This window comes from Talpa europaea, assembly GCF_964194135.1.
Source record: "Talpa europaea genome assembly, chromosome: 6".
Lineage (NCBI taxonomy): Eukaryota > Metazoa > Chordata > Mammalia > Eulipotyphla > Talpidae > Talpa > Talpa europaea.
The window spans coordinates 73,304,942-73,320,231 of NC_140072.1; the positions used below are offsets into that span (position 1 = coordinate 73,304,942).

The following is a 15,290-nucleotide window of genomic DNA, read 5'->3' on the forward strand; positions in this document are numbered from 1 at the left end:
TTATAGTCCTGGAAATTTGTCGATCTCTTCTTCTTAGTTTGTTGAACTTATTTGCATATATAACTGTTTATAGTATTCTCTGATTATTCTTTTGGTTTCTGCCATATCTGTTGTAATTTACCCTATTTTTAATGATCCTATTTATTTGTGCTTTCTCCCATATTTTCTATGTAAGCCTGGCTTGTGATTTGTCTATTTTTTTTTTTGAAGAGCCAATATTTGGTTTCATTGATCTTTTGGATTGTTTTTTTAACTTCTGTTTCCTTTATTTCTGCTTTGATTTTTATTATTCCCTTTCTTCTACTTGCTTTTGTGTTTTGTTGTTGTTCTTTTTCCAGTTCTTTAAGGCAGGAAATTAGGTTATTTCTTTGAGTTCTTTTTTTTTTTCCTGATGTGTGCCTGTACTACCATATATATTCCTCTTATTAGTGCATCAGACTTCCCCAAAGAAACATTATGGGCAAGAAGAGAATGGAGTGACATATTTTCAAACTCCAAGTCAACAAATGCCAACCAAGAATACCCCTCAAATCTCTCCTTCCTCTATAAAGGCAAAATAAAAAACCTTCTCAAACAAATTCTCCATAAATTCATTACTACTAAACCCCACTCCAAAAAATATTATAAGAAATCCTAAATCCAAAACCAACAGAGGAATGTATAGGAAGAACAGAATAAGGTAAGGAATACAATCACAAAAAGGCAAACAAAATGTAAAATATGAATGCCAGTGTATGAGTATTAACTCTAAATGTAAATGGACTAAACTCACCAATAAAAAGACACAGAGTAGCAGTCTGGATTAAAAATCAGAACCCAGCCTTTGGCTGTCTACAGGAAACACATTTAACTACAAAAGATAAACATATATTGAAAGAAAAAGGATGGAAAACAATCCTACAAGCAAATGGGCCAAAAAAGAAGGCAGGAACAGCTATACTTATATCAGATAAAGTAGACTTCAAACTAAAAAAGTTAGAAAGAGACATAGACAGTTGCTACATTATGATTAAGGGGACAATACATCAAGAAGACATAACACCCATCAACATATACCCTCATCAAATGAAGGAGCACCAAAATATATTAGATGGTTATTATCATCTCCAAAAACAGACATTAGAGAAAATACATATGTAGTAGGAGATCAACACACCACTCTCACCAATGGATATTCAGCAAGGCAAATATTAAGCAAGGACACTTGCTCTAAATAAGGACCTAGACTTCATGGGCTTAACAGACATCTGTAGGACACTGCACCAAAAAAAAAAAATCTGAGTAAATATTTTTCTCAAGTTCACATGGAACATTCTCCAGGATCGATCACATACTGGGACACAAGACAAACATCAGCAGATACACTAAGATCAAAATACTACCGACTATCTTCTCTGACCATGAGGGCATCAAACTAGAAATAAACCATGAAAAGAAAACAAGGAAGCCTCCTATCTTATGGAGACTGAAACCCACACTACTGGAAGACCATTTGATCAATGAGGAGATCAAAGAAGAAATTAAAAAATACCTTGATATTTTGATTTTATCTTTATTATAACGAGTCTTTTTCCTGGTCCCTTATTTAGGTTTTCTAAATTCCTGCTATGAGTAAGACCATCAACAAGCAGTTATAAACCAGAGACACACTATGGGGGAGTGGGATGGAGGGGAGGGAGGAGGGGAGGACTTAGGGTCAAAATAAGGGGAGAGGGAATTGTGTGGGGAATATAACTAAAATGAAAATGCATGCATTGTGCAAAAATGAAAAATGATGTAAGAATTATGTAAAATAAAATAATTTAAAAAAATACCTTGAGATGAACAACGAGGACTCAAGTATCCAGTATGTATGGGACATAGTAAGAGCCTCCTCTATTGATCTTTTTATTTCCTGCAGCTCCTTTTATCCCTTATTTAAATTTCAATTTCAATTTCAATTTTCTCTTCATTGATTGTTTCCCATAGTGTTCTTTACCTTTTCTGCATCTTTTCATATGCAGTCTGTTTTTCTGGCGGTGTGTGTGTGTGTGTGTGTGTGTGTGTTCTTCTAATCTTTGACACCTTAATTATGACAATTTTGAATTCTTCATCTGACAAGAAGAAAAATTCTTCCCAGTCAATATTGTTGGGTTCTGGAAATTAGTTTTCTTTCTGTGATGTATTGTTTACCTGAGGGCTTGCTTGACCATTTTTATTTTTCTTTCTCCCCATTGTTTACTCTGGGGTTTGCTCTGACATAGATGGGGCTTCTGATGGGCATGATATCCCTCTTTCACTATTCTGGATATTTAACTGATGGTGGGTACAATTGTGGTGCCTTAAACACTGCTGGTCCAGGTGAGCAATTGGCTGACTGTATGGGCTGGAGAGTGACTGGACCTCCAGTGGCTCTCCCACTCTCACCAATGGATATTCAGATCCAGTGTGCTGGACCTCCATTAGCTCTCCCCCAGATGCAGATCATAAAAGCAGCTAGGGCTAATAGGTGGGACACTCCTTAAGCAATATTCTTAAATTGATATTCTGTATAAAATATATGCTAGAATACATATATCTGAAGCCTTTTGATATTTTTTGTACCACTTGGATTTTTAGTGAAATCATATTATCTTTTCAGAAAACTTAGAATATTCTTTCATCTAAATTTTTCAGATTTAAAAATTTACTGCATTGATTAGTATTTTCTTATATAAGTAATTTTTTCCATTTCACTCTTTACTTTCTATGTGTAGTTTCTCCATTTTTAAAGTTTCTATGAAGCAGAACATCTGGTTTGTAGTTTTTTCCTTCCTTTTCATTCTTAAAATAAAAATAGGCATACTTGAGAAAATAATCTCAACTCTATAATTTGCAGATTGTTTCAGAGAATAGAGAAATTTGTATCTACCCACTTTCCCCATTTTAGGATGACAAAAAAACATTTTCCATGTGCTTTTTTCCCTTCCCTGTCCCCTCTCCCTTTCCCTTTGTTAAATTTCATCTTGACACTGAAGTTTTCCTGTCACATTTCACAAATAACTATCTGATACATAGAGTCTCTTCCATGCTGTTATGTTCATTCTTCTCTTGATTTAGATCCTAAGTCTCTGATATGTTCAAATATCAAAATTCATTCACTTGCTTAGGAACATTTTTTTTCCTGCTTTGGAAAAACATGAAGGAAATGCCTATAAAAAGTATATTGTTTATAAGATTTCATTTTTGTGTTTTACATTTACTCTGCTTTTAATCACTTCAGGAAAACAACACATCATGGCCATTACCTGTGAAAATTTTCTGCAGAGATGAAAAAGGAGAGCGTGTTGATGTTTCTAAATATTTGATTAAAAAGGGTTTGGCTCTGAGAGAAAAGAGGTATAGACTTTTTTATCATTAGTTTGTAAATGGTGTATGCCCAAATATGTTTGTGTAAAATAGAAATGGGTAGTAGACAACATAACTGAACAATTTTTACATTTAAGAATCTTTTCAGGTACTAAGTTTAAGGTTTAAGTATCATTGTTCCAAGGAGAAAAGGAGCAGGATATTGCTATACCTCTGCTTCATCTTTTTACCTCTTTCCTTCAAAATGTGGAGAGGTATTGGAATTGCAAACATATGTCCCAAGTAGCCACTTTGTACCATGTATGGCCAGATCTCTTTAAATCTTACATTATTTTATCTTACCTTGGCCCTAATGAAACAGAAAAACAATGAGAAATCAAATTAAATTTGGCATGATTTAGTTGGCGAGGTATGGTAGTTGCTGCCCTAGTTGTCTGGACAGTGTCATATAGCTCAGTTATGTCTTTAGTTCTGTGTGTGTCTCTGTCCAGTTTCACTGGTTTTAAGTTAAAGCAATTCCTTGATAATAGAAATGTTAAAGTAAAAAGTGCTTAAGCAAGTTAATACTCCTGATATCTATGACTAAAGGTGTTTGTTTTGTTTTGTTTTTTTTTTTACTGTTTTTATAGCATTAAAACTACTAGCTATGTCAGTGCTGGGTGCAATGAGAGAACTGTGTTAGTTGAGGAATTATGTAATTATTTTATCTAAGCATTGATACATAATTGTATATGGAAAGTAGGAGAAACAAAAATCTGTAATATTTCTACTGCTATAAGCAATATTAATATTTCCTTCTAGGATTTTTAGCCTATTACTAATACTTAATAATATATTGTTATTTAAGGGACTCATGTTATCTTTGTATTTTTTATGAATTTTGGTAACTTGCAAAATGTGTTTGGCCTCTCTGTGGATGGAACTAAAATTGAAGGTGATATAGTTCCTAGTAACATCTTGCAAATTTGTAGTATAATACTTGGATTATACATATTACAAGATTTTTAAGAGAGAATAGCATATAAATAAGATGATTTAATGTGGTTAAGTGAAATTACAATGCTTTTTTCATCAAGTTCATTCATAATTTAAAGTAATTTTAAAGCAAACATTTTCTTTAAACCTTAAATATATTTGAAGATTCTTTTTATATTGTTTTCCCCAGAACACTTTTATGTACTCATGTTTAGACATTTTTTTTGGATGTTACAGAATTAATAAATTAGAAAATAGCCATGCCTTATTTGAAAAGTCTCTGGAAATTCCCCTGGAACAAGAAGACTCAATGATTTCTAAGTGTATTAAAATTAAATTTGACCCTGACAAAACTGCTGATAATATCAGTGAGCAGATGCTGTCTGAAATTAAGGGGGAAAATGTAGAACCAAGAACTATTGGATGTTATAAACCACCAGCTATTCCCAACATGAAAGTATTTGAGGCAATAGTCAGTTGCATTGGTGATGATGGAACTATATTTGCAATACCTAAATTTTCAGGTAAGATCTTTTATATTATTTAGTGTTGGTAAAAGTAGTAGTTTTTTCTCTGGTCAGATAAACATGGATTAAAGCACCTTGGGTAAATATTTTACTTCTTTCAATCTCATTTTCACTGGGTTGTTGAGAGGGTTAAGTGAAATAACACACACAACTGCTTTCCACAGTACCTAGCACATAAAAGTCACCATTGAGACACTGAGAATAGCCAGTAGAACGAAGATAAGGATTGTGGTAGTTCCAGGTTTGTAAGACCTGGCCCTTACACAAGTTTGGAGGCTAAGAAGATAAAAGAAGGCTGTTTATATTTGTTTGGAATGAAAAAAGAAGTCATGACAAATGACTGGAGCTGCAGTATGCTTTGAGAATATTCTGATCCATTCTGGGATCTCTTTAGACTTACGTGTAAATGCTTCTTTACTGCAGAGTATGTGCAGAATACACAATAACTCACAGTAACTCTAACCTTCACAGACATAAGATTCATTAGCTCCATAAAAAGTCTACCTATGAATGAGGATATGGCATGTATGAATTTGTTAAAATTTTTGTCTCACTTTTTGATCTCCTAAATACTCTTTTTCATTTAAAAACAGAATAAATATGTGCATTTGGCTATTCTAAAAGAAGTGAACAGTGTTTGAAACCTGTAACAATAATACTTAATCCAGAACCTTTGCTCTACATGTGTAAATAGCCACTGCTGATACTGGTTGGGTGTACGTGCCTGGTAGTGTTTTAGATGTTTTACATCTAATCTCCCACAATACTGATAATGCAACTATTTTTTTTCTAGTTTATAAAAGAATAAACTGAAGTTTATGAAGGTAATGGAACTATGCAAGGTCACATAGCTAAAATGGTATAACTAATACAGGAACTAACTCAGAGCTTGCTTTCTGTAGTATCAATAATGAGTAAATTAGCAGTAAAGAGCAAGATCAGAATTTTAATTTTTTAACCCCAGCTTATGCTGTATCAGTGCATCAAGTACCATATAACTTTTGCTCTAATCTTACTTAGGTATGATGTAAAGCTGACATCTTGCAGTGGTAGTTCATAAATAGGGTTACGTGACTTGTGTTTAGAACTTTAATGATGCTTGCACTCCCAAAATACAACTTGTATTTATAACCAGAGAGTAGAATAGTCATTTGCTTGCTGTTAATCAGAAGTATATTTTGAAACATAGAAGCCACTGAGATTTTTATTAAAGCTCTATTTATTAAATGAGAACTAATTTCTAATTCCTTATATCTAAGTGATGAAATGATTAAAGATTACTGATGGCTTCCTATTGGAAATGATAGGGGATTTTTCCTAAAATGCTTTATATTTTTAATAATTTCTCCAGAATTTGAGCTAATAAAAATGATGAATGAAATACAAAGTAGCTTAAAATGCCTTGGTCTTTTGGAGCCTTATTTCTGGAAAAAAGGAGAGGCCTGTGCTATAAGAGGATCAGATACTATGTGGTATCGAGGCAAAGTAATGGAAGTTGTTGGCGGCACTATCAGGGTGAGTCTGAAATTCTGTAATGACTGTTTTAAGACTAAATATTATGACATTAATTGTCTTGTAAAATATAATTGCATGAAAGTTTGATTAGAACACTTTAATTATTTTAATCCTATAGAAAGACCAGTCAGATGCCTTAAACAGTTTTTTATAAAAATAAGTTTTATTTTAAACTATATTTAGTAGCCTAAATAACAAAAAAAAAATTTCCAGGCATACTGGTATTTTGGCCAGTATGGTATTTTAGTGGTGCCACTTACTTGCAGTTGACAGCCTTTATCTCTTTAATACAATGTGTTAAATAAAATGCTTGTTAGCCAGCATGTTAAATATCTCCTTAACAAATTGTTTACAGCCCAGCTAATTTATCCTTTTTGCATAAGGGTTAATTATATTGCAGAATACTGAGAGTTTCATGAAAATAATTTGAGTTTCATGAAAAATCTTCACAAAGAACTCACTGTGAAAAAATGTGTATATATGAATATAGATGAATATACCTCCATTTATAATACATTTACTAAGTAAAGTAATAAAACTGATAATGCACTTCATTTACAACTTGGAAATTTTAGTTTTAGGAGGGGAGTAAAAATTAAGGAGTAAGTCTTTTGTTTCTACTTGCAGAGCAGTATATTATTATTTGATGATGACATTTCAGGCTTTATAGCTTCTTTCACATATGTATATTTGCATTTTATAATTTTTTCCAACTATCATAGATAAGAGATAGTAATTCCTTTTATTAATAAGAAAGTTGAATTTGCCCAAAAGTACCTTATGAGTGGGTGACGATGCTGCAATTAAATCCAAGTATCTGATTCTAAAATTTTTGACCAATTTTATATTTTATTACTAGAGTACAAGCTCTAAATTGTTTTAATAGAAGTAAAGTGGTTTTAAATTTTGGGTATTAAGGTATATTGATATTTATAGGCTCATAATTTTATATGCATGAGTTCATTTTCACATGCATTTGAATTGTTTAGTTAACTACTTTGATACAAAAATAAACTGAAATTCAGTTTTCACTGTTAATCATAATTAATGAATTTATATATGTGGAAACCAAATAAATAGTGGTAAACTTTATTTTTGCCCAAATATTTTTTTTAAAAAAACTTCTTTAAAAGTACTGTGATATTTTAATCATCACTATGGTCACTTTATACTTCAAATATAAAATAATAATTTTTCATTCCCTAACCAGATATCCTTTAAAGTCTGTCCTATTATATACATTAAGAAATAGTGTATGAAACCCTTACACTCTATGATGTGTTCAGATATTTGCATTTAATTCTGTTTCATTTTTTAAATATTGGTTGCCAGTCCACTTAAACAATGATCTGTTAATTACAATAATTGGGGCAAAAAAAAAATAACAAAAAGAAATTGACATTTCTTATTCTTACCACAATTTAGAAACTGAATTATCAAAATTAAAACATTTCAAAAATGGTTTGTTGAGGATTCCTGGTTCCCATTTTCACATGTAAACAGCTTGAAGTCACCACTTTATCCTAACAAGTAAAACCAAACAGTCTGAAAAACCAACAACTCCCTCAGATCCATAAAAGAGGGAAGGCAAAGGGCAAACCACTACCCTAAAGATTAGGAGGCAGATAGCCAAATATAAGGATTCACACCTTAATGGGAATAGAGAATGATGACTAAAACTGCAATTGAAGAATAATTGGAGACTTGGTGTGTACAACTCTGTGAATTAAAACTCCCGGGGCATCCGAGCATAGTGAGGTGCCCCACCCCCATAGTTCTATGAGAATTACTTTTAGGAGCTTAACCTTAGCCTCACAGTAAATGCCAGAGAAAAATCCTCTTATGCACCTAGCAGTGGTGGGAAAACGATTTGAAATATGCCAGGGAATTTTGTTCTTCTAAATAAGACCTGCTGTCACTGTGAAACTGGTTAATCAAAGCCTAACCAGCTGGAGTATTATCAGAATGTAACTAACCTGCATGAGAAGAAATTACCCAATTCCAGTTAATTATAACATTCCACATAGAAAGGAAATACCCAAATCCAGTCCATTCAGCCCATACATTACCACCTAAGGAGAGTGACCAAAACATGAGAAACACTTGTGCAGTTCAGTCCAGAGATATAAGATTCACTAAAAGGCAGAGATCTAATCATAGGGCTGTATAACTCTTACCCCAAACCTATATATTGCCGTTCCTTGTGCACAGTACAGCATAGCAAGTTATCAAGAAAAAATTGCAAAGCATACTAAAAGATAACACAATTGAGGAATATGCTAAGGACTCTATCATATACAATAGACAACATGCAAAAATAAATGGGCAATATAATCAGAGAAATAGAAATGCTAAGAAAGAAACAAAAATTTTAAAAATCAAAAGAAATAAAGAATGCTTTTGATGGACTTATTAGTTAACTGAACACAGCTGAAGAATCTCTGAGCTAGAAGTTATATCAATAGAAACTTCTATAACTGAAAACCAAGAACTGAACTGAATACTCAAGGACCATGGAAAAATTACAAGAAGTATAACATGGATAATAGAAATAAGAGGATATTTACCCAAAGGACACAGAAACATTAAATCAAAAGGGCACCTGCACCCCTATGTTTAGAGCAGCACTATTTACAATAGGCAAGCTATGGAAACAACCCAAATGCCCAAAAATAGATGACTGGATCAAGAAGATGTGGTACATATACACAATGGAATATTACTCAGCAATCAAAAAAGATAAACTCATGCCATTTGCAGCAACATGGATAGAGCTGGAAGGGATCATGCTCAGCGAAATAAGTCAGAAAAAGAAAAATACCAGATGGTCTCACTCATAGCAGGAATTTAGAAAACCTAAATAAGGGACCAGAAAAAAGACTAATTATAATAAAGTAAAAATCAAATCAACAAGCAGCTATAAACCAGAGACACACTATGGGGGGCGGGAGGAGGGAGTAGGATCAAAACAAAGAGGGTGGACCAAGATGAAAATGCATACATTGTGCAAAAATGAAGTAAAAAAATATATAAAAATTTAAATTATTGTTAAAATAAATAATAAAATCTTTTTAAAAACCAAGAAGTTAAAACTAATTAAGAGAAAAAAATAGCAAAAAAAAAATTCTTGAGGCCAAAAAAAAAAAAAAAAAATAGAAATACCAGAGGAGTAGAAAAAAGGGATCAGAAGAAACAATTATGACTCAGTTCTTCCCAAATTAATGTCAGACATCAAACCACAGATTTAGGAGCTCAGAGAACACCAAGTAGAATCAATACAAAAACAAACAGGGAAAAAAACTATAGGCATATAATTTCAAACTCTAGTAAAAGAAAGTTTCAAATTGATAAAAGCCAGAGGAAATAAATATCTGTAAAGAAACATAGATAAGAACTATATGTAACTTCTCAAAAAACACTGAAGCAAGAAGTAGTAGATTGAAATACTTAATGTTTTGAGAGAAAAATCTAGAATTCTGTACTCTGTGAAATTATCCTTCAAAGCGAGGTGAATCCAGAGAAACAAGAGGCTTTCTCAGAAATTAAAAGAACATTCAATTCAGGGCCTCCCCGGTGGCGCAGCGGTTGAGCGCTGGGTTGCGAAGCTGCCCGCGGCCTCTGCGGCGCCGGTTCGATCCCTGGCTGCTCCCCGGCCACCAGAGGAGGGTCCCACATGGCGTGCAGACCTCTCCTGCCGCCCGCTGCTCCCCTCAGCAGTGTACTTCGGTCCTTCTGCCTGCTCTGCTCCCCGCTCTGGCTCTGGTGAATTCTCTCACCCTCCCGCGCTTCTGACTGTACCCAGTGCATGTATAAACAAAACAAACAAACCAGCAAACAAATAAATAAAGCATGCCTCTATAAAATAAAAAAAAAAAAGAACATTCAATTCAACATTCAAGCAGACTTGTAAAAAAATTGCTGTAAGAAATTTTATTGAAAGAAGGGAATTCAGATCTATAAGAAGAGAACTGAAGAAGAAATAAGCAAAGATAAAATTTTTATTTTTTTATGCTTAACTGACATAACACAATGGTTTGTTCAAAGTAGTAATAGTGTTATGGTGCAAATCCACGGAAAAGGAGATGACCTGGTTTGTGAGTCCCTGCCCGTACACCTAAGAATACCAAAAATGGATACCCAGAAAGAAACAAGAAAATGGATTTAAAAGGATTTATTTATTTACACATGGGCTGAGAAAAGGTAAGATGAGGAGGATAAAATTTATTGGTCAATAGATGACCAAATCTGGCATATCTCACCCACAGTGTCTGCAGAGCAGAGACCAGTGTACACAATCAGAAACCAGTCAAAAGAGAATAGCCCACCTATGCTCCATCTTCCTAAAGTCCACATGGTAGCTCCACCTTTTACAATTTGGTTGTCTGTGAATGTCACCCATTTGCTGAGAGGCGGTTCTTCACTATTCCTGTTATAATCTCCCCACAATATTCCATTAAATCCTATGGAGAAAACTCAGTCTCAAATTCCATCCATTAGCGTGGGCCTTTAAATATTGTGGAAGTCTTTATACTGTTTATTTCTCCAGAATAATATCCACAAATGTTAATATTTGTGAAATAACCAAAATTAAACATCCGATTAATAACAAACATAATTGACAAATTTCCTTCAACGTTATAACATTGCAGAACAACCACTACCAGCCACCACTACCAGAATGGACAAGCAATCCTATATAGAACATATAAGACACTGAAGAAGTTTCACATAATAATTCTTATAGAACACCAATATTAACAGTTGTGTATACTAAGTTTAAACATTTCTCTCAAGTGACAGTGCTTCCTAGCTAGTAGGTTCCATTTTACCAGATATATACCAAATAGGTCAAATTCATCTAATGTCTTTCTTTTATGGAAAAAGAGAAATTTTATGGGGTGTTCAGGAACTCTACAGAGGTTCCATAAAATTTCCTTTAATCAATTAAACCAAAGACTGCCCATTTTTCCTAATTTAGATTTCTAGGAAGTTTATCATAAGTATTGGAGAAAATACCATTACCCAACAAGGACAACCTAAAATATGAAAGCTCTTCCTGGAGTCACCCAGCACAGTGCTGACAGCCAAAAATTATTATTTCAGGTCCACAATTAGGTATTTTAGCCTCTAGAAACCCTTAATTTCCCAACTCCCAATATACCAGATGTTTAAGAACGTAAGCAGTTCATGATAGGCTGTCACAACTGTACCCAGCCTAACTGATACAGGGTAGAAAAGAATAATATTGCATTACATACAATACCAAAACTTTAAAGACATACATGTTTCAAATCAAATCATTAACATTTCAGATTAGTTATTATTAACCAAAGATCCCAAACCATGCTTCCTGGAAGCACCTAAACTAGTGCCCATTGTAGTTCGTTCTTTTTTTAATTTTTTTTTTAATTTATATATATTTTACATCATTGTCCCTTTTTAAACAATGCTTTTTTTCCCCCTCAGGTGTAGTCCCCATAGAATTTCCTCCACCAGTTCATCCATGTACCATCACCACCATCCCCTGTGCTCCTCCCTCCCTCCTTCCTTCTGATCCCCGTTGCATTTCTAAGCTCAAAATTTCTATAAGCACCGTCTATGCTAATTTTTATCCTCCAAACATCAAAACAATTAGACAAAGAGAGGAAGACATATAGTCTACAATATATGTGCTATAAGTGAGACCACAACTTCCTTCCTTAGTTTTTTCATTTAACCCACTTGGAATATCTATGAAATTGTAGTTTTACACAAATTTACAAAGACACAGAACTTTCTTCTTGCTTTCTTACACGGACAAAATACTAGTTTTCTGAAGCTAGATTCCTTTTACCACTATCTGACAGAAAGGCATTATTACTCACATTGAAGTAGCCACGCTGCATGTTCACCCAAACTACACATACGATTGCAGAAATAGTCACAGGGAAAATGGGGGAAAGCAAACATAGGCCCATTTAAAAAAAAATGCAAAAATCCAAATTGAAAAATAAAAATTAAAAGCCAAAATAAGAACCAAGTTCTTTCCAAACTAGAGAGTGTCAACAAAAGCACATATTTCCAGATGCTATCCTATGTACCTTAGATTTTGGAAGGAGAATAAGTTTAAAACAATTACTGAGAAAGACCCTTAGCCTTACTCATTGTGTTGGGGTTTCCAATATTCTTTAGGAAATCAGTCCTGGGATATCCTGAAACAGAAGCTGAAAGAGAAAAAAAGTTTTTGCCTTTTTATAAACAAGTATCTCAGGCCTTTGAGAGGTTCACAAGACCAATAGGTTTTCATCTCCAGGTCACCACATTCCAGGGCTTTAAGTCTGGAGTGATACACCCAGGATTTATACCTGTTAAGTTCTAAAGAAGTGTAAGTGGTATGCCAAGTATCATAAGGATCAGACTTACCTTTCTGACCATAGACCTGGGCATCTCTACTCTGCCTGATGTTGAGTAAGACCAGATGATCAGGTATGAACAGATGTAATAATTCACTTGGAGATATAGAAATACTAGAGCAAAGTTATGGTTACAGCTAAATTTTCCTTTATGTTTACTGTTTGATTCTGCATTTTTCTTCTGTATCTGGTGCAGTGTTCAAAACTGAAACTTTGAATGGTCTTCAAAGATAATTTCAAAGGGACTTAAACATAACCCACTTCTAGTATCCACTCTTACCTGAAGAAGGGCTATGGACTATAACTTCTCCCAGTGTAAATTGGTTTCTTGGTATCATTTCAACAACATCTTTTTTTATTTATAATTATTACTAATGACAATTGTTTTACGTCCTTGTTAATGTTTTGGCAATGTAGGATTTCCACCCTTAGTTGCGGTCATTGTAGCTCTATACCACCAAGCATAGTCCTCCAACGTAGTCAGCTATGCTATTCCCTCTCCCCCTCCTCTTTTGGTTGCCAAAGATCTATGATCAGATTTCAAGGATTGGCTTTAAAGATTGTCTTTGTTTGACCCTTTGTTTTATTTCTCTATATTCATCATATAAGTTATACCATATAGTATTTATCATTCTACTTATTTTACTTGGCATATTCCCTTCCAGCTCCATCCATGTTGCTGCAAATGGCATGAGTTTGTCTTTTTTAATCACTGAGTAGTATTGCATTGTGTATATATACCACATATTCTTTTTTTAATATTTTTACATCATTTTTCATTTTTCTGCAATGTATGCATTTTCATCTTGGTTATAGTCCCTGTAAAATACCCACCACCCATTCACCTGTGAACTATCACCATGGTCCCTTGTACTCTTCCCACCCTTGTTTTGATTCTACTCCCTTATCCCCCCACCTGTAGTATGTCTCTGGTTTATAGTTACTTGTTGATTTTGATTTTTTACTTTATTATAGTTTTTTTTCCTGATCCCTTATTTGGATCCTCTACATTCCTGCTATAAGTGAGACCACCTGGTATTTTTCTTTTTCTTTCTGGATTATTTCACTGAGCATGATCCCTTCCAGCTCCATCCATATTACTGAAAATGGCATGAGTTTATCTTTTTTGGTTGCTGAATAATATTCCATTGTGTATATGTACCACATCTTCTTGATGCAATCCTCTATTTTGGGGCATTTGGGTTGTTTCCATAGCTTACCTATTGTAAATAGTGCTGCAATAAACATAGGGGTGCAAGTATCCTTTTGAATTAATGTTTTTGTGTCCTTTGGGTAGATCCCTAGGAGTGGAATTGCTAGATCATATGGAAGCTCCATTTTTAGCAGATTGAAGAACCTCCACACAACTTTCCATAGAGTAGGACCAGTCTGCACTTCCACCAGCAGTGTAGGAGAGTTTCTTTTCTCCACAGCCTCACCATTTGTTGTTGCTAGTTTTTTGATATGTGCCATTGTCACTGGTGTAAGATGGTATTTCATTGTGGTTTTGATTTGCATTTCCCTATTTACAAGTGATTTTGAACCTTTTTTCATATGCCTGTTGGCCATTTGCATTTCCTCTTTGGAAAAGTTTCTTTTTAGCTCATCTGCCCGTTTTTTGACTGGGTTATTTACTTTGTTTTTGTGGAATCTCATCAGCTCTGTAGATTTTTGTGTTCAGTCCCTTATCATTAGTATTTGTGCAAAGATTTTTTTTCCCAAGCAGAGGAGTGTCTCTTTGTTTTAGTTAATGTCTCTTTTGCTGTATAGAAGCTCTTTAATTTGATGTAGTCCCAGTTGTTTATCCTTTCCTTCACTATCACTACTTTGGGTGATGAGTCTTTAAAGATGTTACTGAGGTGTATGTCATGTAGTGTTTCTCCTTTATTTTCTTCTATATATTTTAAGGTTCCGTTTCTTATGTCAAGTTCTTTAATCCATTTTGAGTTGGTTTTTGTGCGTGGTGTGAGGTAGTAGTCAAGCTTCATTCTTTTGCATGTATCAGCCCAGTTTTCCCAGCAACATTTATTAAGCAAACTTTCTTTGCTCCATTCTATATTCTTTGCTTCTTTGTCAAAGATTAGTTGACCATAAATCTGGGAGTTTATTTCTGGGTTTTCCGTTTGATTCTATTGATCTGTGTGTCTGTTCTTGTTACAATACCATGCAGTTTTGATTATTATGGCTTTCTAGTGTAGTTTGAAGTCTGGGGTATGATACCTCCATCCCCCCCCCCTTTTTTTTTTCAGGAGAGCTTTGGCTATTCAGGGTTTTTGGTGGTTCCATATGAATTTCATCAATATTCTATTTCTTTGAAGAATGTCATTGAATTTTTATTGGAATAGCATTGAATCTGTAAATTGCTTTTGTATACCACATACTCTTGAACCACTCATCTGTTTTGGGGCATATAGGTTGTTTATATATCTTAGCTATTCTAAATAGTGCTGCTATAAACATAGGAGTGCAAGTCTCCTTTCAAATTAGTATTTTTTATTATTTGGGTTAATATCTAGGAGTGAAATTGCTAGGTCATGTAGCAGATCTATTTTCA

General features: G+C 34.0%; 1 protein-coding gene across 1 annotated transcript in view; it reads left to right on the plus strand.

Annotated features, from left to right (window-relative positions):
- The window catches only part of RNF17 (ring finger protein 17), a gene marked incomplete at both ends in the record, with an annotated part of 172,088 nt that overhangs the window by 125,661 nt on the left and 31,137 nt on the right, over nucleotides 1–15,290 (plus strand). Inside the window, 3 exons of the mRNA XM_084234862.1 lie at nucleotides 3,242–3,357; nucleotides 4,540–4,826; nucleotides 6,181–6,344. Of these exons, the coding sequence (XP_084090988.1) occupies nucleotides 3,242–3,357; nucleotides 4,540–4,826; nucleotides 6,181–6,344 (567 nt within the window). The remainder of the gene's footprint in view (nucleotides 1–3,241; nucleotides 3,358–4,539; nucleotides 4,827–6,180; nucleotides 6,345–15,290) is intronic.